General features: G+C 54.6%; 1 protein-coding gene across 1 annotated transcript; it reads right to left on the reverse strand.

The window, feature by feature from the left end:
* Positions 1-7,994: 7,994 nt before the first annotated feature.
* Positions 7,995-26,078, reverse strand: IL23R (interleukin 23 receptor). Its single transcript, XM_063344040.1, has 15 exons — positions 25,994-26,078; positions 23,753-23,844; positions 22,600-22,893; positions 22,325-22,448; positions 21,276-21,457; positions 20,998-21,143; positions 20,084-20,243; positions 19,114-19,196; positions 18,320-18,536; positions 17,249-17,437; positions 16,331-16,414; positions 12,615-12,665; positions 11,692-11,788; positions 10,403-10,493; positions 7,995-9,956 (listed from the first exon to the last, which is right to left on the reverse strand). The coding sequence occupies exons 2-15, from the start codon at positions 23,805-23,807 to the stop codon at positions 9,336-9,338; spliced, it is 2,394 nt and encodes a 797-aa protein (XP_063200110.1). The 5' UTR covers positions 23,808-23,844; positions 25,994-26,078; the 3' UTR covers positions 7,995-9,335.
* Positions 26,079-27,890: the final 1,812 nt, after the last annotated feature.

A 27,890-nucleotide genomic window follows, 5' to 3' on the forward strand; every position in this document is an offset into this window, starting at 1 on the left:
AAGCTCCAGGAGAAAGCATGCGGTACTTACAACTCACGGAGGACACAGCGTGTTCCCTGCAGTCGGGTGTCCCACCAGAACCTCTGCCCCGTGCTGGTCTGCAACAGAAGAGCCGAAGCAGAAGGTCCTGCTGCAAACGGAGCTGCCAGTGCTGAGAGGACGTTGTGCCAACCTCCCTGCTCCACCGGGCAGGGGATGATGTCAAGGAAAGTACGGAGTCATCAGTTCTCTGAGAGGAGGGGGTGTCTGCAGTTCTGAAAATGAACCTCGGGAAAGCACCAGCAGCAGTTGACATGAGAACGTGTGATGTTTGCTGGTGACGGTGGTGACTGCTCCCGAGGAGCTCTTGTAGTGAAGCAGAGGAGAGCAATGGTGGAGGCTGTAACCGAATGCCCTCCGTGGGGGTAGCGTAACCCCATACCCCTCAGGAGAAGCTGAGCTGCCTGAGACCCGCGCCTGCCTGGTGCAAGCAGAAGATACTCTCTTCTGGTAGCCTGGCTTTCACAGGGTGAAGTCAATATGATCAAACTGAGCACATGCCAACGCGTAGATGGAAATGCAAGACCCAAGTGCACCTTGAGCGCGCATTCAGGGAATACCAGTCACCTGGAGTGGAGCTTGCTGCGGGAGGAGGACTATAGACCGTCTCCTCGCAGAGCTTTTCTGCCCAGAGCAGATGATGGTGGTTACAGCAAGGGAGGCGGGGAACGCTGCTCTCGCCCGTGGGACACAATGTACCAGTGCCTGCTGTTACCTCGCCGCCTTGTTTCTGCTGAGCTTCCAGGGAGACAAATCTGGAAGGAATCTCCACTGGAAGAGGCACTCAACATATGGAGGTCAAGACGCTTTCTGCTTCAACCCGCCCTCGTAACGCCATGAATGCTGGAATAAGGAAAAAGAGTCGAGAACATGGACTTAGAGATAGTGAAAATAAAGCGTGCAAATGATGTAATGAAATTTGAATGTACGCTATTGTGGCAGTTCATACTCACCTTCTGGAAATGAATTACAAAATATTTCATCTGGGGTGAAAAGTGGACATAAAAGGAGACTTCTAGAGCAAAACAAACCAAAAGAGAAGACCAGTAATGGCTTATTCAGCCATTGGGTTCATTTGCTTTGTAAAGAAAAAAAAAAGCTAAAAATGGAAGAAGTTTCAAATGCTGCAAAGCTGCCTTGTGTCCAACTATATGAACGGGAACCAGAGAAAGTTAAAGCTGATGATGGAAGAAGGCTGGAGCCCAGTCAGAAAATAGGCAAGAGCTAATGTTTAAAATATTACTGGAGGAAACACGATTCAAAGGCAATTCAAACTCAAAAGTGAAATCAGCAGGTGCAGCCCTTACACTCTCTGGTTGTGTCAGGTTGTAGGTCTGGAAATAACCTTGAGAAAGAAGACTTGTGAAGGAATGGTGGTGAGTCATCAGCGTTGAAGTAAGAGTGACAGAGCACTGGGAGTTAACTATTGGGCGCTTAAAAGCCCATGCAGGAGAATGTGAGTATATCCAAAAACCCTGGCGTGGTTGTCATCCGTGGTCAGTCAGGAAGGAGCAATGTTTGTTTATTTAATGTATTTCCTCCATGATATTCTCTGGAGTTCTTGATTTTACCACGTTGTCTAGGCCAGTTAGGAAGAGCTGTTGTGATGGTGTTTGCATCCCCACTCTTTCAAAGGCGTGCCGTGATTTTTTTGTCATCAGTTTGGGTTCAACATCATTCCATTTTCTTGTGTCAGCAAAGACAATTGTTAAAAAAAACCCCAAATATATTTTCTGCCTGCTTGAAGACCTCAGGCGTTCACAGACCGCTTTCAGACTGGCATCTCTTACCCTGGAGGAGGGTCACTCCTTCGGGCCTGCTCTTTTTTTTAAAATTTCTCTGAATATCTGGTGGTTTCTCGCTTTTTTTGGGTGACGAGGTTCCAGAAGACAGTACAGTTTCTAGATCTGATTGTACCAAGGACCACACAGGCAAGGCTGTACAGCAGCGCTGCACTAAATGAGCGGTCTCTGGCCATGCTGTGAGCACTGGTTGATCTTACTGTCAAACGGCAGTTACATTTTGTTGAAATTTCATATTTTGTCTGTGTTTTTTTGCAGTGCTGCCAACGCTCCGTCATCGGCCGCTCTCCCTGTGGTCGAGAAGGTCTCCAGTTCTTCAGTGTTGAGCTTTAGCTGCTGATTTCAACGGCTGGTAACCAGGGCAGCAAGGAAGAGCCTTCTCAACAGCAGGGCCACCGCGGACTGAGGACAGGGACTTCTGGAGCAGACAGAGCCAGCAACACCAACACGTGGCACACCAACCCCCTGCGGTCACCAACCCAGCGTGCAGCACCAACACCAAAGCCATCGTAACACTTGAGAAGCTGAAAGAAGGTAACATTAACTCAGTGTTGAATATAGGAATAAACAAAACCAAATCACAGATATTTTTATTTGGAATTATGATCAGTCCTTTGATCCAATTAGCTGCACAGGACCGTGACTCATGTCAGTGCCATGGAAGAGGTGGGACCACTAGACGTGGTTGAGGGAACACGACTGCTCAGGCTGCTGAATGTCAAACCACAGCCCAAGCAGATGCGGCTCGGCTTCCAGGAACCGAGCTTGTTCTGCTCATTCCTGCTGCCTTCCTTGCTGCCATGGCTTCAGCTGCTTTCAGCTGCTCGGATGTTCTGTTCCTTGCAACCCAGGCCGTGGAGTTTTGGTAACTGCTACAGCAATAGAATAGCCAATAATTCATGGCATAGAATCACAGAATGGTTTGGGCTGGAAGGGACCTTAAAGGCCACCCAGTGGCACCCCCTGCCCTGGGCAGGGACACCTCCCACCAGCCCAGGTTGCTCCAAGCCCCGTCCAACCTGGCCTTGAACCCCTCCAGGGATGGGGCAGCCACAGCTTCTCTGGGCAACCTGGGTCAGAGGCTCACCAGTTTTTGTTGAGCTTCTTGTCCACCAACACTCCCGAGTCCTTCTCCTCAGGGCTGCTCCCAATTCATTCTCCACCCAGCTTGGGTTTCCCTGACCCACGTGCAGGATCTTGCACTTGACCTGGTTGAACTTCATGGGATTCGCAAGGGCCCACCTCTCCAGCCTATCCAGGTCTCTCTGGAAGGCATCCCTTCCCTCCAGCATGTCGACCGCTCCACACAGCTTGGTGTTGTCAGCAAACTTGCTGAGGGTGCACTCGATCCCACTGTCCATGTCGCCAACAAAGATGTTAAACAGCTCCGGTCCCAGTACTGACCCCTGAGGAACACCACTTGTTATCGGGCACCATTTGGACATTGAGCCGTTGACCATCACTCTTGGAGTGTGACCATCCAGCCAATTCCTTATCCACCAGGTGGTCCATCCATCAAATCCATGTCTCTCCAATCTAGAGACAAGGATGTCATGCGGGACAGTGTCAAATGCTTTTCACAAGTCCGGGTTGCATGTTTGTTGGTCTTCAATATCACAGGCAGTCCGTGCGCTGGTTCCGTTAGTGTTACAGCCGCTGTGCCAGCGATTCTCACGGAATTTGCCTCAACCCAGCAGGATGAAATCGGTTATTTTGTTCGGTAAACGCAATTGTTCTGCCTCCTCTGGAGTGCGTAACCGAGCCGAGGAAGGCTGAATTCACGGGGAGGGCATGGCTCCAACCGTGCCAGTCTAGAAAATCATACAGCCGAGGTGCGAGGCACAGCATCACCCTGCATCCTTTGAGAGGTTAAGGATTGTGGGTTTTTCCAGTATTCTTGTGGCAAGATTAATTCCCCTCCCTTAAGGAAGGACTTGGCCGGTTTGGTAAGCAGCACTCCTGAAATCTCCTTTAATAGATCAATTCTATAGTTTGTTTTCTATCCATCGTGCTCAACGCTTGCTTTGGTCTTTTATCCGAACCCTGCTCCCGTTGCTTCACCAGTGGTATTTTCATGGGATTTGGCTCTGTGAAGCTGACGCTCAGTGAAGCCAGTCCTGACACAAACCACAGCCTCGCTGCTCACATCCTCTTCTACGAAATGCAGCTTTGGTTTCAGTCGCTGCCGCTGTGCTCAGCCCTTCTGCCCTGCGGGTACCTCCTCATCTGCCCTCTCAGAGAGTTAATCCTCCCGAAGGCTACGGAGTGTAAGAGGCTGTACCGAATAGCAGAATTTTTAGCGAATATTCCTACTTTGGTCGTGTGGCCGTTGCATCGGCTGTCATTTCTCCGTTGCGGCGTTTTCAGGCGGCTTTTGCTGATCCAGGCATTTATTCGCAGCTTTGCTCGCAAGTGTTGGTCACAACCTGGGCTTTGATCTTTTGCTTCTGCATTCAGAAATCCCCGGAGGCCTGCTGTTGTTATTTAGCTTTGTGAACCGTTAAAGTTTTTAATCCAATTTTAGTCTCTGCAGCATATTTATCTGCCGCTAAATCTCCTCCACAATTTACTGACAAACAAATGCTTGCAAACCTTTCAGCGTGGAGCAGCCCAGGAAGTGCCTGGGCAGAATGAAAACGAGCAGCGCAAGATTACTCGGAAAACATTTCTATTATCTTCATGATCTTGTGCTGTTCCTGTTCCCAAACGTTATACGGTGCTTTTGGACTTTAGGTGCGGAGGCTTTACCAGAGGTCGCAATTGTTATATCCAGATGCTGTGGATAAGGACCTTGGTGGAGGTCACGGGGCCGGTCCATGACTAAACAGAGAGTAAATCCCAGCTCTCCCCTGCTTCAAACACTAAACCAGAATGAATTCTGTGTCCTCCTGCAGAAGGCACGGTCACGGTGGCAGAGCAGCAGCATAAGGGGTTTAAAATTGGAGCTATTCATGCATAATCTATGATCTGTTAAGTTTTTTTCTTATGTATTTATTATGCGTTTTGTTTAATTAATTTTCAAGCCTCCTTTCTGAAGGGGGACGGTAGGCACCCAGACCCGCAGCGTCCCCGGCTGATCTGCACCGCGCTGATGGTAACTCCTCCAGCCCCGGCACGATGACGATCTCACACCTCATCCACCCCATCGTGCTGCAGTGGAAGGAAGAGACGGGCTCTGCTGCTCTGAAGACACCACGCCCCAGTTCTTATTTCTTTTTAATTTGTTCTCTCCTTCCATTTGTATAAAAAGACCCCTTTTGCTGAGGTTGTGTTAGACCCATTGCACACAGCAATGGGACACTGTCATGGTGCGTCTCGGTGGGTCATGAGCTGCCTGCTTTGCTGTTTAATGCCATTACCAGTAGATGAGTGGGTGGCTGCTGGCTTGCACCAGTGCTCCTCTCGCTGAGCTCCTCCTCAGGCTGGTGGGGACGTCTCTGAGGGCCCCCGGCTGTCTCCGTCAGGGACATCAAGCTCATGGGACATGGGGTCACCACTCCTTAACACCAAGGGACATGGGGTCACCACCCCTGTACATCAAGGGACATGGGGTCACCACCCCTTTACATCAAGGGAGATGGAATCACCACTCCTTTACGTGAAGGAACATGGAATCACCACTCCTTTACATCAAGGGAGGTGGAATCACCACTCCTTTACATCAAGGAACGTAGGGTCACCACTCCTTTACATCAAGGGAGATGGAGTCACCACTCCTTTACATTAAGGGACATGGGGTCACCACCCCTTTGCATCAAGGGAGGTGGATTCACCACTCCTTTACATCAAGGGACACGGCATCGCCACTTCTACACACCAAAAAAGCATCCCTTGTGCAAAGACCCCCACACTATAACTTCGACAGCAGCCACCTTCTCCGCATTACGCATTCGGCCTGAAAAAAGAAAATGTCTTGTCATAAAATTATTACGTACAGCTTTCACTGCGATAACGTACAGCTGGGTTTGCAATCCTGCGCAGGTGGAGGGAGAGGCACACGGGAGCTCAGTGCCTTTTGGTGCGCGTCTGTAGGTATAGACATTACTCAGCGTACACTTCCTTTACGTGCCTCCAAGGTGTACAACCGCATGGTGCAGTGAAGCTGAACAGCCCACGAAACTCATTGCCAAACTGATAAGTAACCTGTGGAAACTGCCGGCGCGAGATATGGCTGCCAAGAGTATAACCAAACTTAGCAAAAGTTTAGAAAACACTAATACCAAGAATTAGAGAGCATGTAGTATTTGAGGGAGGGAGAATAAAATGGCTTTGTGATTTGATTCAAAGCACTGGGCCGTCGACATGTTCAAGGGCTGCCCATGGGAGGATCTCGGTGGTGGGCCTGCACGCCTGTCGCTCAGTTCCCATCTCCCAGGTGGCTGGTTGACATCCCTGAACACCGCGCCTGGTGGAAGGCCGGCAGAGGCGGGATGCCAAGGGCTTTCCAAGGGCCCAGCAGCCAAAGACGGACAGCAGAGCGAAAAGCACATCTGAGAAGTAAAAATCTGAAACCGAGGACATGATGTGGCATCGGGATATTGGACTAGTATCAAAAATTCCTGCTGTCTTCACGCACCGGTTGATTTACCCATGGATGCGTTCGTTGCCAGAGGTAAGCATCACAGGTGTCCACCCCAGACCAAGCCTCTCACCTCTTTTAAACCATTGGTAGGTACAAACGCTGTCCAAATGGGTTAGAAGGGAGGGAGAGGGTTAACTGAGCTATATATTAGAATAGAATAGTTCAACCGGGGGGGGGGGAAATATATATACACATATGTATTTGTGCCCCTCTCCTTCCATTTGCCCTGGTAACGAGTCCGTATTTACCAGATGCATCCATGCGCAGGAGAATTATTTCCCTTGCCCCCCAGGAAACCAGCGGGAGCTTTGCCCGGTGAGAGCGGGGCAATGCTTCGCCCCGCGGGGCCGGGGGCTGAGAGCTGCTGAACGGGAGAGGAGCTGGGCAGGTCTCCGCGCGGGAGTGGGTTAGCGGGGCTGGAAATCCAACCAGCAGGCACCTGAAGCGTAAAACCAGGCTTTCAGCCTTGTTTTCTGACAAGACGAGCACTTTCACCCCCGGGGTTTGGTAGTTTCAGGCGATAGCAGCAGCACAAGTCTCAGGATGTGGACATTGAAAAAAAAAATACCTTCCCCATCTCACATTTGGGCTGCTGACAGTATGTGGCTGTTCTTTTACAATTTCCTTCCTGCACAGGCAGCAATCACTAATTTTAGACTCGCTTACATGTAAAAGTCACATTTCTGGCTTGGAAACGGTTTGCTGCTTCTAAAGAATAATCCTACTCCGTCTTGCCAGGTAACTACTACTGGGTACATTTAAGCGACACGTCTCTGGGGCTGGTAAAAGGCAACAAGTAGAGCACACAGCTGTGTTGGTTTCAAGGCGTCCATGAGGAAACGACAAAATTAATCCTTTTGTGCAACAGAAAGGCATACGGTGCCTAGCAAAAATTGAAAGAAAGATTAAAATATCCAGGTTTAGTGGTTCTACTGCAAAAAGTGGTTTCATAATAATAAAGTGGATAACTCCAGATAGGTAATTACATATAGGTTAGCATCTACATTAGCTTTGTAACTTTGAGGTCTTGCAAAAATTTGTCAGGTCTTGCTCTCGCTATTTTACAGGTTTTGGTTTGGCAGTGCCCAGCCAGACGATCGTTTTGCCTTTTAACATGCCGGTGTTAACGTCCTTCTCACCGGACACGTTCCCTGTGCTCAGCCCAGCCCCCAGACCCCACGCGCGGGGGGATCGGAGGCTCTTTGTGCTACTTATTGTAAATGCAGATTCAGAGCCGTGCATGAGCGGGATGGGACTCTTGCGAGCATGGGTGTCCATGGGTGTCCATGGGTGTGCATGATTGTCCATGGGTGTGCATGGGTGTCCATGGGCATGCATGAGTGTCCATGGGCATGCATGAATGTCCATGGGTGTCCATGGGTGTCCATGGGCATGCATGGGCGTGCATAAATGTCCATGGGCGTGCATGATTGTCCATGGGTGTGCATGGGTGTCCATGGGCGCGCATGATTGTCCATGGGTGTGCATGGGTGTCCACGGGCATGCATGAGTGTCCATGGGTGTGCATGGTTGTCCATGGGTGTCCATGGGCGTGCATGAGTGTCCATGGGTGTGCATGGGTGTCCATGGGTGTCCATGGGCGTGCATGAGTGTCCATGAGTGTGCATGGGTGTCCATGGGCACGCATGATTGTCCATGGATGTGCATGGCCATGCATGGGTGTCCATGGGCATGCATGGTTGTCCATGGCTGTCCGTGGGTGTGCATGGTTGTCCATGGCTGTCTGTGGGTGTGCACGGGTGTGCATGGGCACATGGCTCTGGCACCAGCACCCGTGCCCACCCCAGCCACACGCAGTGTCACCTCCGACGGCTGCAGCTCCAGATCAAAACCAGTCCCTGCTGGGACACAAGAGGTAGGAGAAGAGGAGCAGGAGACCAAACGTCGCTGAGAGCGCTGGCTGGTCAGGCATTTTAGAGGGTGTTGTAAACTTCTTTTATGCTTGTATTCCTTAAAAGCATTTGGAGTGTTTCCTTAAAAAGCTTTGGGTGATCGGCAAGTAGATAATCCAAACTCTCACATTTCCAGGGATTTTGTGGTTGCTCTAGGAGCATTTTGCAAGACCGCTTCTGAAGTCCCGGGCAAACTTGTAAATGATTTCACGACCCCTCAGTGGGAAGGGGACTCCTGTAGCTCATTTTCTGGATGTCAGAAGATCCAAATTCCCTGTCACGTGCCGAATAAACACCATTTCGCTGTACCACATTGTGCTTCACGCAGGATGGCAAGGCTGAGGCAGCGGCAAGCTGCTGGGAGATGATAAATCCCTCACTCAAAATGAAGAGTCTGCCCAGTGACCAATTCAGAGAGATTTTAAAGCAGCCTGGCAGATGGTGAAGGCTCGTTCCTACCTGAAGTAGTTTTTATTATTGAACGGGAGGGAAAATGAAATTGGGTTATTCCATCATACAGAAAAGATTTCCTGTTCCTGGTACCCGTGTCTGCTGTACGATATAGAAATCCTCCTCGGTGCCGTGGCTCTTCCTTAGGAGTGATCCCAAGGCATTTTTACATAATTCAGTCAGGATGTTTGAGGCATCGTTTTATCCATTTTAACTGCAATCAGCTCCAGGGATGAAATGCTCCAAACGAGAGAATTTAATACTTAACAAGAGAATGATTTTGAATAATAATTGAAGCGTATCGTGTCCTGCAAAAATCACCTGCTCTGTATTTCAGTTCTTAGGGGAATCCACTGCTTGTGACAGTGTGAGGTAAGTTTAAAACTGTGATTTACTGGCCGAAGCCTTCCAGGCAGCCACAAATATTTGTAGTCAATTAAAAAGGTGAATTTTCAGAGTTTTGCTCCAGTTCTGCTGTTTGCAGCCTCAAAGGCTGATATGTGCCATGGCCATCCCTTCGGGTTTTTTTAATCACAACTGCAATCCCTTTCAAAATAATCCTCCGATGCTTTGCGGGAAGCGGGTCTTCACATCCCCCGACTCCCCGTTCATGGCTCTCAGGCAGGAGACCAGCTCGTCTGGGACCAGCGTTTGCTCTTGGACATCGCCGGCCAGCGCGTGTCCCCAGGGGTTCTCCAGGAAGGAGCCGTGTCCCCCCTGGGCCGAGCTGAACACCTGGCTCTGCCCGCTCCGGCTGGTGTTTAAGATGAGGTTGATCTTCTCCAGCAGACAGACCTGGTGCCCCCCTGCCTCCCCGTCCCACAGCTGGGGAACGGGGCTCGTGTAGTCTCTGAAGAAGATGTTCGTCTCCAGTTCTGGGAGGGCTGCGGGGGGCTGTAGTTGGTAGAAGTTGGCAGCTACATACCCCAGCGCGTTCCCGTCGGATACCTGAGGTTTGTAGTCACAGATCTGCTCGGGGGCCGTGGTGCTGGTTGGGGCCATGCTGCCCGGGTGCTCCCTGTCCTCGGGCACCTCTCTGCTGGGCTTCCTTCTGGTGGCCACATTCTTGTACTTCTCGTGTACTGGCACCTCCTCAATTTCCATAACTGCGGGGTCACTGGTGTCCAAGAATGGCTCATGGAAACTGTTCCCTGTGAGATCGCTCTTGTCCTGGAAAAAAATTATGAGTGTAGTAACAAACTGGCACATTTTACCAACGAGACAGATATCACTAGAGCATCCCAAGGAAGAAATAGGTCAATGACTTGTCTTCATCTCCTCCTCCTTTCCACCTCATGTCATGAAAGAGACCACGGGGAGGTGGACAGAAGAAGACAGGGGAGCAGCTGTGCCTGTCTCCATGCTTCTGCACGCATTTCAAGGGTGGCTTGAGTCAACTGTGGCCACTTAATAAAGTGTATATTGAGGCAACTTTTAAAGACCTCAGCTCAGCTGGGCTCCCATCACCTTGCAACTGCATGGGAAATGATTCCTGACCAGTTCCTGGTCCCTTAGAGCTTAATCCCCTTCCCACACGTGTTTCTCACAGCTCTGGAGCAAGCTTTAATCTAAGGGGAGACAGGTGAAGAAAAGCTGGGAGATAATGGTGCCATTACCTGGAGTGACTTTACCACGTTGCTGTTTTCCATGTGGGGGAAGTCTTCAAACAGCCATTTGGGCAAGAGCGACACAATGGTGGCCTTAATTCTTTACCAAAAAGAAAAAATAAACCCCAAAATGTTAGTCCATTTTATTAGTGACTTGGTCGTGCTGGGTGAAGTTGTCTCCTGGCTGGAGGGGAAGACCCAAAGGGTGTCCATCCTTCATGGATGGCTTGGAAGCCCCAGGTTTACCCCGTATGGGTGGGTTTCCCTGTTTGAGCTCTATCTCTTCGTCTTTCAACCTTATTCCTCTGAGTTTGATTCTGGAAGCTAAATTACTCTAGTTAAATCCCTTGTGAAAAATTTGTCTGTACTTGAAAACGTTGCTAAACTGGGGGGTGGGGGGAGAACCAAACTATGGGCATGACCCTGAGGAGCCATGTGTGTCCTGAAGTGATGACATTGAACACACGGCAGTAACAAAAGCTGATTTTCCGACAGCCAAAGCTGCTGCAGAAACGAAAATCATTCACAATTTCGCTGAGCTTTGCTGTCGTTCCGGTGCATTGCTGTGCTCCTGGGAAAACACTCAGTGCCTGTTGCTGCTGAAACGCCCGTGTTTCACAATGACTTCGAGAGCAGAAGGATTAGGCCGGATTCAGGAACCGAAAGAGGCAGCCCCTCGACACCCGCGAGCCCCAGGTCTCCTCTCCCCTATTTCTAGGTTTGTCGGGAGGATCCAGCTGGGAGCTCTGAGCCACCGGGTTCACCCACTCCCATGGGATTGTGCCAACAGTGCCTGGACGGCTGGACATCCCTAAACGGCAGACTGGGACAGAAGGAGCGCTGGTTTGCCAGGGTGCCTAGCAAACGGCAGTCAGTGTTAAAAACCAGTATTAAGATTCTCCCCACTGAGTTTTTCCGCTGTTGTACTCTCCGGTGTCTCCTGTCCCCCGGCGTGAGGGGCCTCAGCATCCCCTCCTCGCTCAAAACTGGGAGCAGCAACTCCTCGGACAAAACTTACCCACAGAGGCTGTGTTTTCTCCTCTCTTTTTCTACCCCTGACGGCTGTGTAATAAGATATCACACGTCCCTAAGTCTGGCCTTGACAGAGGGGTCGTTTTTTACTATTTTTTGTTGGTGTCTGCCTTACTGTAGAGGGCATAGGTGTCTTTTCATACAGCATTATGATCAACGGGAGAAGCTGTCCTTAGTAAGAGCAGGTTTCTGTAGTTAATTTTAAACCATTCTGGAAGAAAGGCGGGAGGTGGAAATAAGGGGAAAAATTGTGAAGAAAGAAATACCTTTTTCTGGCTGACTTTTTAAACATCAGAATTAAAAAAACAACAGATAATACGATCACGCTGACGCCCAGTCCCAGGAAAACTCCAACGTCATCGTCTGGAAAAGGATAGAGAGGAAAAAGGTCAATGGGGTGGCCCTGCTCCACCGCCCCATCTGGAGCTGGCTGACAGAAAGGGCAGATCTTTGGCAAAGCAGCCTTCAGCATTTCTCTCGCCCTTTTGCTCCCCGCTGAACGAAGCGAAGCCACAACAAGAGCAAAACCAAAACTACTGTCCCATCCGCGTTCTCCTGTGACCGGAGCATCGCGGGCGATGGCCACGGACAGGGTGTTCGATCAAGTAATTCGAAGAAGTGTGGTCACTGTGTTTAACCATTTCCTACTCAGACTTGCCTTCCAGAAATGCTGAAGTGACTTCTTCAGCTTACGCTGGTTTTGCTTTTGGTTTAAGTACTGCAACAGATCATTAACGTAACCTTTACCAGAAGATGTGCGAACCAGAAGCACGACCGAAGTTACGTAAAATGGATGGGAAATGCTTAAATCATTCTCCGGTTCAAACTGCAAGGTCGAAACAGTCTATCACTGTTATGCTATACGTTAATGTTATCTTATATTTTTCTGGGCTTCTTATCTCTTATTTGCTGGAATGTACGTTATATTATAAGTCTCATAAGAAAGCAAAACTTAAGGGATGCGTTACGTAGGTGCTACTGAGCCATGAGAGCACTGCAGCCTTTCCTGCCATGCAGCTCACATCGCCACCAAGGGAAAAGTTGCTTTTCTGGCCTTGGTCTCTCCCAAGGGTAAGGGAAGCTCTCGTTTCCCCATCAGCAGATGCTGCAGGCGCTGCTCGGGCTATAATTTCCACTTCTGGTCAAGGAGAAAGTCTGGCTTACCAAGTCTGAGCTACTGTCCTCTTACCGTGGGAGATCTCGCTGTAGGTGCTGCCTGGGAGCAGGTCATCTGAAGGGACTTAAACAGAGAGCAGAGAAAAATGTCTGTAACTTCATTTAGAGAACAGCTGGTAACATGGAAGCGATGGCTTTTTGCAGTTTGTTAATATTATTTAGAAAAATAAATAATGGTATGGCGAGTAAAAGAAAGCCTCCTGAAGTAATCAGTAACTCCAGCTCTGGCCAGACTCTACACAATCTCCTGTTTCTCAGAGATCCAATTCGACGAGATGCTGATGAACACACAACACCAACGACAAAACGTCTTCCACGCACATCGCTCCCCTCAGTACCTGAAACACCAGTTTAGTCTTCCTGAGGAATTGTCCGTCATTTTTCATGAGCACCTACAGATTATTTCTCAAAGTGCCTGAACGCCCTGGGACTGAATTTTCGGACAATATCTGTTTGTGTGATGGGCTGTGCGGTGAGGGAAGACCTGCAGCCAAAGAGCCTGACACGGCAAGAAGCGTTTTTTTGCTAAAAGAAGCAGCAAGCTTTCTTCCCGGCCGTGTGGAGCAATTCCCTTGGGATCTCTTCTCCTTAACAAATGTGTGGTGATGTTGCTGCTACAGAAAAAGGGTGAAGGTCCAGGCCAAGGGCGAGCCCACCACTCGGCTGGGTGTTGGACTGCATCTGTAGCCTGGACCAGAACCACAGCTATGTGGTCAGGACAAGCCACCAACCTCATCTTCCCGGGGTCACCTCCCTGCACAGGGGCCTGGGCCACCACCCCAGGCCAGGCGTGAGCAGCGTGGTCCCCTGGAGAGGGAAGGAACCACCATGCCCTGCAGTCAGCCCTCAGCTGGAGTCATCTGCTGGGGTCGGGGCCACCCGGCAAGAAAAAGGGTCTCTCCTGGGACACGCACGGTATGCATGCCCGTCCTTGGGAGAACCTGCCCCACCAGAGCACCCCGGGCAGAGTATGCAGTGGGGTGGCAAATGAGCAACGCTACAAGGACAAGGATGGTAGTTGTCCCCTTTTCACCACGAGGAGGACAAGAGTCATCATCTTAAACTGCAGCAGTTAAAGCACAGGTCATGAAGGAGGACAACTGCTCTAGCAGCAAGGCTGAGGAGCACCAGGGCAGGTTGCTGTCATGGTTTCAGCTGGAATAGAATTGACTTTCTTGCTAGCAGCTGGTGAAGTGCTGTGTTTTGGATTTGGGAGGAGAGATGCTGTTGATAGCACACTGGTGGGTTTGGTTGCTGCTGAGCTCTCAAGGCCTTTTCTGCCCCTCACCCCAGCAGCGAGCAGGCTGGTGGGGCACAAGGAGCTGGGAGGGGACATGGCTGGGACAGCTGACTCCAACTGCCCAAAGGGATATTCCATGCCATAGGATGCCATGCTCAGTGTGTAAAGCTGGGGAAGAAGAAGGAAGGGAGGGACGTTTGGAGTGATGGCATTTGTCTTCACAATTAACAGTTACACGTGATGGAGCCCTGCTCTCCTGGGGATGGCTGAACCCCTGCCTGTGACGGGAAGCAGGGAATGAATTCCTTGTTTTGCTCTGCTTGGGTGCGCGGCTTTTGCTTTACTTATTAAACTGTTTCTATCTCAACCCACGAGTTTTCTCACTTTTACTCTTCTGATTCTCTTCCCCATCCCAACCCGGGGGAGTGAGCGGGCGGCTGCGTGGTCCCAGCTGCCGGCTGGGGTGAAACCACAGCAGCTGCCTTTTCCTGGAAATGCAAGAGCAGTTTTACCCAACGTCTGTCAGGAATGGAAGCCGTACAGCTGATCTTCCCTTGGGAACAGGTAGCCATCCTTCCCAGCCCTGCTCCCTGTGATTTTCCCATGTCTTTCAATCGCAGTGAATATTGCTGATGGTGTGGTTGTGGGTCTGTGTTGTGTTTGAAGGAAGGGAAATGCCCCCAGAGCTGCTGAAAATATAACGGGCCCCTTTTGCAGAGTCATCCGCACAAGCACAGCTCCCGCTGGCTGCAGGATTTTCCCAAGACAACAAATTGCCAATAGTGGGAAATTCAGGAAGGGCAAGACTCACAAGTGCATCTTTAGAAGTGCCAGGATCCAGGTGCTTTACGAAACCCCTCATTTGCACATCTGAAAAGCCCTCTGTACCCTTCAGCTGGCTGACTGCTTCAGGAAAAATCCCGCTGCTCCCCATGTTTGCCTCTCCATCCCCAAAGCCAGCTGTCCCAGCAGGGCAGGGACGAGGGGCCACCTCCTCCACAGAGTGGGACCTATGCAACCGCTAAGGACGAAGTCTCTATTTTCAAACATTTGACACATTTCTAAGCTGTTTGCTGGTGCAAAGGTTAGAGCATCCTCCTTTTGACACCCAGCTCTTCCCTTTTCCATGCAGATGGAGACCTGCTGCCGAAGTTTAAGCCCCACTTGAGGATCAGGATGCTGGAAGTTCATGTCACCAGAGCTGGTCACCAAACCCTGACCTGCCCAGAGACGAAGGCTGTCAGTGTGTCCGTAAGGATAACAGTTAATAGTCGGGGCTAGCAGCCGTGAACAGCCCAGGATGAACCAGCCGTGAATATTTGTTTCCATTTCTTGGGAAAAAATGGAATAACTGCTGTTCTCAAAGCCATGGGAGGTGCCAACCAGAAACACAGGGCTGGATCGTCGTAGGGAAAGTATCTGAGCAGCTTCGAATAATGCATCTAAAATTGTGTTACAGCGTGAGTCGGTGAACTGCTGACATTCCAAGGTGTTACCGTTGCATGTGGCTACAGCTGGATCCATGAGGACAATCAGGTCTTAATGGCCCTGACCAGCCCCACCTGGGACCTCCGCCCACAGCCCCTGCCCATGGGGCTATTTAAGTTCAGCCCTGGGCTATGAGCTATGCTGTAGGATCTCTGGAGGTTCTGACTTAGACCCATGGGCTGACTTCGTGACTTGACCTTGACTTGATTTCATCTCATCCCATCCCTCCCTTGTCTCTGTGGTCCTACACAGCTACTACTGGACACTGTGTGTAGTGTCCTTAAATGCAGATGTTTTGTCTGTGCTGTGGTGTCCATAGAGCAGGTATGGTGGTGCTGGGAGGTCTCCTCAGTGCTCAGATGCTGAGCTGTGCATGGCTTCTCCTGGCTCACCTGGGTGAGGACCAGCTCTTGAGGACAACCAGAGCCAACACAGACAGTAGTGGAGATGATGCACAGCCGGTCCTTACTTTCCTTTGTCAATCAGCCCATGCTTCGTCCTGTCTAAAAGTCTCCAGAACTGAAGCCCACCTGCTTCCAGCTCCAGGTAAGGAAGGGTGGGCTGCAGCTGGACCAGTTGGTTTCAGTAAGTTGTTTTCTTTGTTCTGGTTTCTCTATAACATTTGACTGTCCAATGTGCAAAGCAGCAACCTCATCTTTTCTGTCACAAAACAGGGACAATGAATCCATTGGTGTATCTTGCAGGGTAAGATGTGGTTCTCGTGTGCATTGGAGATGTGCAAGCAGGAGCAACGATCAGCTAGAGAAGGTCTTCATGCAGACGCATTGATAAAAATCTCTGTTTTCATGACCTGCAGCCAATGGGTTTCCAACAAGAGCCCTGTTTTCCTCTGGTCAGTGGGAGGGTTTTACATCTCATTTCTAAAAACTAAGTAATTCTGCAAAACTGGCCGATTGTGGGAATATGAAGCATGAAATAGCAAGCTGAGGTCTGTAGCCCCATTGCAGCAAGCAGTGACTTCTCCACCCAACTAGGCCTACCTTGGTTGGAGCTTGGTTTGCTGACTCCATCGGGGTAGACGGCGTACACTGACACGCTGATGTGACCTCCTGCTGCTGCCTCTTCTGGAAAGAAGTAAGATTTGCCTTGAAAATGTATTTATAGGCTGCTGTGAAAGCTCTAGGTTTGCTCAAGGGCTTGTTACTGAGTGGTGGAAGTAGATGGAGGTGCGGGGGGTCCCCAGCTCTAAGCCCACTTTCACCCTGGGGAAAGCCACCGCATGAGTGGCTCCCAGAAACACATGGGGAAGAGCAAAAGCCTGGTCAGGCAACTGGCTAGGGAGTACCCAAAAACCCAATAAGCACCAGAATTAATGGGGGAAGCAGGAATGGAGTGGGATGGGTCCTGAGGTGTTCCTGCTGCTGGGCTCAGGCCATGTTGGTGAGGACCCGCCGGCCTGTCTCTCTGGGCATGGCAGGGAGGAGAGGTGCTAAAGCAGCAACCATGGTGCATCAAATGTTGTGCCTTCTCCCTCTACTTCCTCTAAACACCTCCTGCGCTTGGGCAGGCCTCCATGTGTTCCCCCATGGCTTCCCTGCCTGCCAGCTCGCTTGTCACCTCTTCCCCTGTGCCCTTCACCTGGGGGACACGTTCCTGTGTAACCTGCTCTGGGTGACCCTGCTCTGGCAGGGAGGTTGGACTAGGTGATCTCCAGAGGTGCCTTCCAACCCTATGATTCTATGACCAAATCCCACCCACTGCCCTCATGTCTCCTATGGCTTCTCTCCTCCTCCTCCCTGAGGGCCCTCCACAGTCCCACTCTCCAAAACCAAGTGGGCAGGGGGCTCGATTTCAAAAACACCTCTGCCTTTCCTAATATATTTTGGCTTTACAACATCCTGGTGTAGGACGTTATAGCATCCTAGTAGCATCCGAGCACCAAGTAGCAGAAATCTCACCTGGGATGTACGTGTGTGTTTCCTCATAGGGGACTTTCTTCCAGAAATACTGATCCTCCTGGGCGGTGGAAACCCACTCCACTATGAACCAGAGCGGGGACCTCCTGCTGCGGCGGGGGCGCTGCCAGGCCACCGAGACCCTGCTCCCGTTCTCGGACTTGACCTCCACGGCCGCCGGCGCCGGGAACTCTGCGGAGAGAGGTGGCGAGGGGACTGTCACCTCCAGAGGCCGGGGGGGCTGGGAAGGGGCAGCTAAGCCCAGGAAAAATGTGGCTTTCCTGAAAGTTTTTAAGGACTGAAGAGGGAGCAAGAAATTCTAGAATGTGGTGGGGTTTTAAATATATATATATATATACATATAAAACCATATATTTTATATATAATATGTATATTTTTATATATATCTAAAAAATGTTTTTATCTATGTAGATATGTATGTGCTTATACACGTGTCACAAAAGCACATCTTTCAGCTTCATCATGTCTCATCTGAAATGCTTTACCTGTCATTTCTTATAAGAAAGGCGTGTGATTCTGATAAGTACGTGAGATTAGAGAATTTTTTCCGCCTTCTTTCTCTTTAGTTTCTTCTTAGTCATATATTTGTCCTCAATTTGAATGGGACTTTCCCCTCCTGTTGCTCATTAAAAAAGACGTCTTTCAAAAATAGGAAAGCGTGGTTGTGGGGAAAACCACAACTTGTGGCGCAGGGGACCTAAAGTGCCCTGGAAAGGATGGGTTTGTGTTTTTTTTTTTTTTTTTTTTTTCCCCTTCCTTTCTATTTGCAAGGACCGAACTCCCAGCAGGGACAGTCTCCCTGACCAGAGCTATTTTTGGGAGCACCGCTGCGCCGAGCCAATGCGGGCAGGATAAACTTATTTTTAAGCTTGTTGCTGTAAGCCCAAGGGCTGAGATAGGCAGCTGCGGAGCATCTCCATCCCTGGCGGATGCTGGCCTTGCCTGGAGGACGCCCTGTTCCTCGGCAGAGTGAGGTTTTTCCCTTGTTTTAGCATTTTTTTCCCTGCAATCCTGATAAAATCCAGGCTGCGGTTGGTGTGTGTGAGATCCCACCTTCCTGGCTGTTGGTGCCCCCGCTGAGGGCGATGCTGGCAGGGCTGGACGCCCCCTTGGAGTTGTGAGCGGTGACGTGGAGGACGTGGGTTCCCTGGGGCACTAGGACGGTGCAGGCAGTGCTGGAGGTGTTGCAGAGGAGCAGCTCTCCCCTGGGGCTCTCGGCAACCACGGCATAGCCCAGGATCCTCCCGCGGGCATCCCGCGGCAGCAGGGGCTGCGGACGGACAGACAGACAGCACTGTGGGGACGGGTGTGGGGTCCGGCACTGGGCAGCCTCAGTGCAGGACGGATGTCCCCTCAGTTGGGTGATTTTGCAAGGATGGAGAGATTTTGCCCCAAGGACACGTTGAGGTCTCCTCTTCCTCCCCCCCATCTCTTCGGTCAAGGGGCTCTTAAGGAAGAGCATCACATTGGGCAGGGACTCTGGAGCAGGGAGGGGAGCCATGGGACGAGGGGGAAGGGTTTTAAACTGGAAGAGGGGAGATTGAGATGAGATGTGAGGCAGAAATTGTTGGCTGTGAGGGGGGTGAGCCCCTGGCCCAGGTTGCCCAGAGAAGCTGTGGCTGCCCCATCCCTGGAGGGGTTCAAGGCCAGGTTGGCCGGGGCTTGGAGCAACCTGGGCTGGTGGGAGGTGTCCCTGCCCAGGGCAGGGGGTGCCACTGGGTGGGTTTTGAGATCCCTTCCAACCCAAACCAGTCTGTGATTCCCCTGCCTCTTGGCCGCTGCTGTTCTCGGGGAGGAGCTGAGAATTCGAAAACTTCACAGGAGCCGCCAAAAAAACCAGCCCTTACCTTGATCAAGACCGTCACCTCGTGGCTGCCGTTCGGGAAGGACGGGCCCAGGCGCCGCCAGACGTCGGGTGGCACGGCCGGGGCTGTGGGAGGAAGCGTGGGAGGTGGCAGGGGCTCCCAAAGGGCAACCAGCCGGGGCTCCCACCCAGGCGTGGGACTCCCACCCAGGCTCTGCAGAACATGCCACTTGGTTGGTGACTCCATGCCGGGACATCAGGCTGGTTCCCACGCGTCAGGCTCGCTGCTGCACGGCTCTGCCGCCGCGGGGAGGAAACAGCCCAGACTGCAAACAGCAGCAAACGCTGCTTTTTAGGACAAGAGCGTCCCCAGCTTCCTCGCTGCAACCGGGACCTAAAGGAAGGCATCGCTCCTCAGGCGTCTCAGCCCACTGCCGGCCGAGGTAACTGAGCCTCCATGCCTGAGCTCATCCTGGTGTCCATAACTGGGATGCAAAGCGGGGAAGCTGACCCAAGGTGACAGCTAGTTGTGGCTGGTGGGACACCTCGGCTGATGTGGCTTTTCCGCCTAGGCAAGAGGTGCTCCCGGCCGTCGGGGCTACCAAAGATGGATAATCACGTCCCATCCCTCTTTCTGCACAGAAAACCACATGCCCGCAAAGCCCCCCAGGTTTCTCTCCGGCTCCCGCCATACCGCAGCAGCCTCGGGAGTCTGCTAAAATCACCATGACCTGCAGCCTGCCGCGGGGTTTGGCGCTTGGAGGGCGTGAGATGAGCTGCCGGCTCCTGACAGCGCTCAGCCCTCGGCTGCGGCGTGGGCATGGTGGTGATGCCTCCCGGGCCTCCACAGCGTCATGCCCGATGTCTCTCAAAAGCGGTCTCCAGCAGCGTGAGGACATGCAGGCTCCTGTGCCATGTGCTTGCCGCGTGCATGCCACTGGCTAACCTTGGCTTGCCCAGCAGCCGGAGTTTGGGCCAGGTCCCTGCCGAGCATCTGAAGGAGCTGAGCTTACCTGCCTCGGGGGTGGTGTAGAGAAAGGGGGTGCTCCAGGCGCTCCAGGGGCTGCTGGGGGAGCTGAGCCGGCACCGGACCTGGAACACGTACTGGGTGTCACTCTGCAGGTTGTGCCGCGAGCGGGGCCCGTCCTGCGCCGTGCCGTCCCATGCCTCCACCTGCAAGGGAAGCAGGTGCTAGGGGGGAGTGGGACCCAGCCGCCCCCCCACTGGACCCCCTTCGTCATCTGCATGGATGGGGACAGCCACGGTCCTCTATGCGGATGGCTAAGCCTTGGGGCACAGCTACGGGGGTCCCCACCACCCCTCCCGTGGGGCTCCAGCGTGTTTTTTTGGGGTTGATGCCGTTGCAAGACACGGTGCCAACACATCCAATGTACTGGGCAAGCTGGGGGCGTGCAGTGAGAGCCCCCAGCCCACCCCCACACTGGGCTTCTGGCAGTTTCGGGGGCTCCCATGGGTGCTGGGATCCATCCTCAGCCCCTGCCAGCACCGGGAAGGTTTCCGAAACGGAGCCAGGGGGAGCTGCCCCGGGAGTCATTGTGTCTGCGAGCGTGCGGGGGGGCTCAGCAGCCCTAGAGGCTGCTTTGCCTTGCCCTTGTAGAGCCAGATAACCTTTGGAAATATTTATGATTTTGCCCTTTTTCTTAAAAAACGGAGATAACCCTGCCTGGCCTCAGCTGTCCTGCCCCAGTGGAGGTGGGGGGCTGCCCATGGCCGGGGTTGTGTGCCCCCCGCCAGTGCCAAGGCAAAGGGTAAGTGGGTGTTGAATGACCCCAGATGCTCCCGTTGCCCCTGGCTGCGCGGGGGGTCTCCGGCAGGACCAGGACTGGCCCGTCTCCTAAGTGGGGGGGCAGCTCGTGCCCATGGCTCTGCGTGGGGGGAGGTTTGGGGGGGTCCCAGGCTGTCTCACATGCCATGCCGGGGCGCCCGTGGCTTTGTGTCGTTCCTCGCAGCGCACGTTCTCCTGCAGCGTCTGTCTCCTCCAGTGGACGGTGGTGGTGGGAGGCGACGTCTCCGTCGTCTCGGCGCCGGTGACCAGGGGCAGAGCGGGCACCACTGTGGGGACAGCCGGGAAAGCGGGGGGCTGGCATGTCAAGGGGGGCTGCGTGTCCCAAAAGTGACGCCTTTAGGCACAGCCCCATCACGCGGTGCAGCGCACGGACGGATGGTCGGACAGACAAGACGTACCGAGCTCCTGCAGGTCGAGGCGCCGGGGGGCCGAGCGGGCCGTGCCCAGCGCGTTGGTGGCCTGCACCCACGCCGAGTAGCGGCTCCCACCGCGCAGCGCGCTCAGCAGCACCGGCGAGCCCGCGGGGAAGACCTCTTCCTCCTCCTTCTCATCATCCTCGGCATCCGTCGCCGTTCCCACGCTGGGAAGCAGAAGGCAGCCCCAGTCAGAGCCCCGGTCCCAGCATCACGCACCCGCTGGAAAGGCAACCCCAGCTCTCCAGGGGTCACAGCTGGCGGCGGGGGCACAGTCATCTCTGAAACCAGAGTTTGTCACTCTTGCAGCGCACTAGAAAGTAATCGCCTTCGCTTCTTGGCATTTCTGTAGGGCATTCGCGTTTTCGCTGCGGGAAGGCAACTTTCTCAGTCCTTTCTGGCTGCACGGTTCAAAGTTTGAACCCGAGCAAATTTAGGCAGGCGGTTAATCACGTCTCTTCACAAAGCCTATCTGTGATGGGATTTGAGGCGTTTACTTTAATAGCTGAGTCAGATTAACTTTGAAAGCCTGCCAGTCTTGTGTCGCGGGGGCTTCGGAGTCAGCCGTGGCAGGGAGCGTCCCGGGCCGGGTCGGAAGGGCTGCAACACGCCTCAGGTTCAAACTTTAGTACCCTGCGGGGGTTTCGGTTTCGGGGTTTGGGCAGCGTTAGGTGCACACCACCAGCTGCACCCTTTATCTTAGGGAGAATCGATGCCTCTGTGAGAAATGCACGGCTGTGACGGGCTGCAGCGTGATGCTGGGGGCACCGACGGCACGGGGTGGGGGGGTGTGCGGGGTCCCACCCTGCAGGATCAAACCCCCCCCTTTCATGTGAGGTTTGCAAGGAGGGGAGCGGGGAGACGTGCGCTTTAGGAAGTGTAACTGGGGCACCGGCAGCCCTGGTGTCACCCGGGTTTGTGGCCGCCGTGCCCCGACCACCGTGTGCCAGCTGTGCCGATTACTGCGCACCCCCCCAGCCCCCGTCCGGCTCCGTGCATCGCCCCGCAGCCCCCCCCGTCCCGCGGGGGCTTACCTGCGCAGGTGGAGGGTGTAGCGGGTGCTGAGGTGGGTGGGCTGCCCCGTGTCCCACGTGCACGCCAGGCGCCCCGAGTGCTCGCCGATGGAGCAGGTCAGGTTGCTGGGGGGGTCCGGAGGGTCTGCGGGGGCAAGGGCAGGCAGAGCATGCAGACAAACCCCGCCGCCAAGCAATGCAAAGCCCAGGATGCTGCGACTCCCCCCAACCCCCACCACCCCGGTGCTGGTGGCTTAAGAAAAGCCACGGAAACCCCAGAGGGATGGAGGACTCACAGCCGGCCAGGATGTCGGTGCCGCACACCAGCTCCAGCTTTCGGATGCCGGAACACTTGGCGAGGCAGAGGACGGGCCCCAAGGGCATCCGGAAATCCTGCAGCTGGAGCTGGAAGGTGGTGCTGTTGAGGGGACGCAGGGGACCGTCCACGCGGTTGTTGTTGAGGAAGATGAATAACTCGTCCCAGTTGCAGCCGAGGGTGGGGAGGCAGTTGATGGAGATGTTGGAGCCCATCCGCACCACCGGCGCGGGCTCGATCCAGACGTGCCCCAAGCACTTGATGTTTGCCGCAGCTGCGCCGACACCCACCGGGTCAGGATGGCTCCGGCTGGGTGTCCCATGGGGGAGGATGATGCCCATCGCTCCGCGCGGGCGGCTGCTTTGCTGGGATGCAGGCAGCAGCATGGCAGGACCCCACCTCGCTCCCCCCCTGGGGTGGGGATAAACCCCCCTGCCTTCAGCAGCGACCCAGCACCCGGTGACTCATCCCCTCAGGTCGAAAACAGCTAGTTTCACCAATTTTAGGTTTTGCTCTAAGGCTTAGATGACTGCAGGGAAATAACCCGCAGCCTTGAGAGCTCTGATCCCCCGAGATTAGGGCGGCAGCCCCCGCGCAGAGGCACGCTGCCCTGCGCTATCAGATGAGGGCTCTGCACCAGCCCCAGCAAACCCGTCTCGCAGCCGGTATCGGGCTCGATCTGGCCTTCCTGGAAAGGGCGCAGCTGCTTGCGGAGGCAGGATCACGCCGCTTCTCACAGCCGCTGAAACGCCAGCACCCTTCAGCGCCGCTGGATGCAGGCCCGCTCCCGGGATGCGGGAGGAGAGGGTGCTGCGGGGCGCGGGACACCCCCCACAATGCTACCAGAGCGCTGCCCCCAAAATCCATAGCGGTGGCATCGTAGTTTCCTCCCTCCGGCTCCAGTTCCCTGGCAGGGATGGGATGTTTGCTCTGGTGGTCCATGAGGGTGATGCTGCGGTGGCTGTGCTGAGCCGTGCCAAGCCGTACCGAGCCACGTCAAGCCATACCGAGACCGTGCCAAGCCATATCGAGCCATGCCAAGCCGTGCCGAGCCATGCTGAGCCGTGCCAAGCCTTATCAAGCCGTGTCAAGCCGTACCGAGCTGTGTCAAGCTGTGCCATGAGGCCACTTACCTCCACACAGGCAGCAGAGCAGGACGTGGAGCACCAAAGCCTCACCGGACCCCATGGCCTGGGCTGCGGCCGCTGCCCGCGCGTGGCTTAGTCTGGGGGGAGGAAAGGTGCGAGGTGTTCCCCCAGCCCCGTCGCTGCCCCACACCGCCGGGTCTGCCCTCGCCCGGCAGTGCTCAGGGACCAGGGGTGTCAGTGGGGATGGACGGCGAGGCTTTCGTGGGGATTTGGGGTCAGGGTGGGTCGTGCCAGCGGCGGGAGCACGGGGAGACGGGCCAGCGGGCACACGGGGCTTAGCATTTCAGGTCGCCCATCAGCAGATCCCGGTGCCCAGCCCCATCTAGTTTGGACTAGGTGACCTCCAGATGTCCCTTCCAACCCCTACCGTTCTGCGAGCAGCCCCGAGGCCACTTTCCCCGAGCCTCCACCTTGGGTGACATTTCTCTGAGTTTCCACATCTGCGAAATGTCCCCGATCCTTTCCTTACACGGGCGCGTATGCTCGTGCAGGTTTTGGCACCCCACAGGCGGGACAGGTGATGGAGCAAACCCTCCTGGAAATCGTTTGCCAGCACAGGCGGGAGGACCAGGAGGCGATGGGAGCGGGCAGCGCGGGTTCGCAAAAGGGAAATCACGCCCGAGCAGCCCGAGAGCCTTCCCCCGTGAGAGGACTGGCACGGTGGGCGAGGGGAGCGCGGGGGATGCTGCGCGTCTTCATCCTGCCCCTCTGCTCAGCCCCGGGGAGACCCATCTGGAGCGCTGGGTCCAGGGCTGGGCTCCCGCCGGGACAGGAGAGACAGGGACAGATCGGAGCGAGTCCAGCGAAGGCCGCAAAGATGCCGGAGGGTCCGGAGCAGCTGAGGTGTGAGGGAGGGCTGGGAGAGCCTGGAGAGGAGAGGGCTCAGGGGGTCTCGTCCCTGGGTAGAGATGTCTGATGAGGGAGTAGAGAGGAGGGAGCCAGAGCTCTCTCAGCGGTGCCCCGGGACAGGGCAGGAGGTGACGGGCTCACGTGGAAAATCAGGAAATTCCAGTTAAACACCAGAAAACGCACTCTAAGGGTGACCAAGCGTGGGGCCGGCTCCCCCGAGGGGTTGCCCTGGAGTCTCCATCCCCGGAGATGCTCAGACTCAACCGGACAGGGATTCCTGGGACAGAAACTTCCCCTGGTTCCGTAACGCCTTTCCCACCCTCGTGCGGCGGCGGGTCCTGCCCGAGCCGAGCAATGGCTCCTCCTGGCAGCGCTCCCCCCGCGACAGCCCCGCAATCCCGGGTAAAAGCTTCCCCTCCCTCTCCCTCCTCGTCTCCGCATCCCACAGGCCTGCCCGAATTTTTCCCCGCTCGCTCCACCTTCCTCCCCAGCCCCTTTGCTTCCCCCCCCTCTCCCCGGCCACCCCCGCCATGGGGAGGTGGGCGCTGAGCAGACCCTTACGCCCCCCCTCACCTGCTGAGAACCGAGCAAAGCCCCGGGGCCCCCGTAATTTTCTTTGTAAGCCAGAATAATTAAAATAACCCGACACGAAACGTGATGTTAGAAATGACAACTTGTCCTCGAGGGAGACGCTGAACCGGAGTCTGCTGTAAAAGCTTCAAAATGAGGTTTTTCAGCCCAAAGCAGGGTGCTAGCTACAGCTAATGCTTCTGTACTCCTCCTGCTGTGGGGGCTGACCTCGTTAGTTTTAAGGGCTGCTCAAGCTCATAATGAGTCAAACTTCAAGCGCCTTTGTCTTACCTGACCCACTAAGGGAACCTGAAGGCCTCCCGGTTGCCTGCGAACCTTCCGCAAGTTAAAACAAATGGAAAACAACAACAAAAAAACCCCTCACGGTCTGTGAAAAGAGCTGAAAATATAAGAATTCTGCCCAGCGGACGGCTCTAAAACAAGACCGTGAGTTCTGCCTCCTCCGGGGATCACTCGCGGTCGCATTTTTATTCCAACTTACAGGCGTTTGCAAACTCCAAAGCCAGGAGGAACGAGACGTTCCCCTCGTCGAGAGACACTGGGCTTTGATCTCACCCCTGTTAAAAAGTCGCCTCCTACATAATTGCTAAAAAAAATGCGAAGCAAATGAAGAAGGAAAAAGTCATCCCGGTTGTGCAAGCCCAAACCCTGCGAAATCTTTACCGGCAACATGTGTCAGAAGCGGATAACGCACACGAGCAGCAGCCGAAAAACATGAGATGGGATTTTTGGGGGGCTTTAAATCCAGGTGGGAGCTTGGGGTGGCGGGGGGGGTGTCCTCCTTACCTTGCCAGTCCTCAGGACATGTGGTGCCGGGGCCCCTCTTGCTGCCGCTGTGGCCGGGGCTGCCGAGCGCGGCGAGGAGCATCAGCAAGCGTCGGGGAGGCTGACCTAGATATCTGCGCCGAGAAAAACTGAGAGTTTCCAGTCTGAGTCAGTCCATGGGAAAACCCAGCATCCCTTAAACGAACAGCCTCGGGGGATGGGGGGGCTGAGGGTGCGGGGTTGGGGGGGGCGGAGGGGGGGCCGTGTTGTCTTCTTAGTCTTTAAGTTGGTAGAGGATTTGGAGTCGCCCCAGGAAATTCGAGTTCATCCCCAATGGATTTCGCTTGACGCCCCGCGTGGCTGCGCGGGGGGCGAGAGGAGCCCAGCGAGGGGGGGTCCTGGGGGAGCCGGGCTCAGCTCCAACAGCCAAAAAGCATTTTTTTTCTACCGACCCCAGGAGCCTGCAATAAAAAACTCCTGAAGGACTGAGGTTGTTTTCACCCGTACCGAGCGTCACCCCCTCTGCTTGTGCCCGTCCCTGGGATGCTATGGGGCAGCGGACCCCCAGGGCCGGGGGGCAGAAGGGGCTGAGGTCCCGGGGCTCCCCATCCCACTTTCCCCCCCCCGCTGCAGAGCCCGTGCCTTCCTTTTTCGTGTCGGTTGAAGAGTTAACCTCAATAACAGTGTTAACCTCATCAGAACGCTGCAACCACAGGAAATACCGCACCGCTCCCCCGCCTCTGCCCTCCCCAAAATCGGTGGGGAACATCATTTCCCAGGGCGGGGTGGGGGGGGGGGTGGGGGTGGCGGACAAGACAGATCCTTCCTCTGCCAGCGAGCCCCCCCTCCGCTCTGGGTTTTGACCGATCCAGGTTTTTGGTTTTTTTTTTGGTGAAAGTGAAGGGTGGGTGAAAGCAAGAGCATCAGCCTGGAGGGGGCGAGGCGGGGGGGGGGGGGGGGAAAGGCTCGCTGCAGGCTGAAACTATAGCGTGCAGTTACAGTAACATATCTCATACATGTAGTTAGACCCAGAAAAAGTGAGATCGGCAGGGTTTTGGTAAAAATACAGGTTTCAGCACATTGTAGTGTCTTTAATGTATTATTTAATGAAAGTATTTCTATTAATCGGGGGGGCTCTTGCCTTGCGGGCGGGCTTTGCTGCACCTCAGGGGTCCCGGAGTGGAGGGGAGCGAGTGAGGAGGGTCCTGGGGGAACCTCAGCCCCTTCTGTGGGGCTGACGGGGGCTGGGGGGGGGCCATCTGGCTACGGTGACAGAGCTGGGGCTGAGCGAGAAACGTGGGGTGGGACCTGCTGCGGGGCACACATCTGGGGCTGCACTCCTGGGGCCGGGCAGCCCTGCGGGCAGGGGTGCACATCTGGGGCAGGGGGTGCACATCTGGGGCCGGGGCAGCACCATGGGCCTTCACGTTTGGCGCGGGGCAGCAGGGCAAGCGTGCACACCTAGAGCCAAGCCCCGGCACCTGGATCCGGGGCAGCACTGCGGGCGTGCACATCTGGATCCGGGGCAGCACCGAGGGCAGGCACATCTGGGCCCCAGGCAGTACATCTGGAGCCAGGGCAGCGATACTGGGACACACATCTGGAGCCAGGGCAGCACATCTGGAGCCGGCACAGCACCTCTGGGTGCGGCGCACCGTGCCCCCAGCCCCGGCGCGTCGTGGCTGCTCCCCAGCACCCAGCCAGCCTCGGCTCCTCCCCGGGACGGGGGGCGCAGCCCCTCCGAGCTACTGGGCTCTGTAGTTCCCAAACCATCAGCTTTTTCTGGTGCCTGATAAACCCGTGTCTTCTCTCCTCCTGTGCAACCACCTCGGTGTCCGGCTGCAGCCAGCCCGGGGGCCGGAGGGGAGCAGCAGGAGCGCTCATGCCTGGCTCTTCCCCACTGCTTGTTCTTTGCCGT

The sequence above is a fragment of the Chroicocephalus ridibundus genome, chromosome 8 (genome assembly GCF_963924245.1).
Source record: "Chroicocephalus ridibundus chromosome 8, bChrRid1.1, whole genome shotgun sequence".
Taxonomy (NCBI): domain Eukaryota; kingdom Metazoa; phylum Chordata; class Aves; order Charadriiformes; family Laridae; genus Chroicocephalus; species Chroicocephalus ridibundus.

Excerpts from the sequence above, each read along its gene's own strand:
- IL23R (XM_063344040.1), bottom strand. The coding sequence starts at position 23,807 with ATGGGGTCCGGTGAGGCTTTGGTGCTCCACGTCCTGCTCTGCTGCCTG. Across the intron at positions 22,894-23,752 it reads GCTCTGCTGCCTGTGTGGAG|CTGCGGCAAACATCAAGTGC; the intron begins GTAAGTGGCCTC and ends GTGTCGGCGCAG. Across the intron at positions 22,449-22,599 it reads CACCGACATCCTGGCCGGCT|ACCCTCCGGACCCCCCCAGC; the intron begins GTGAGTCCTCCA and ends TTGCCCCCGCAG.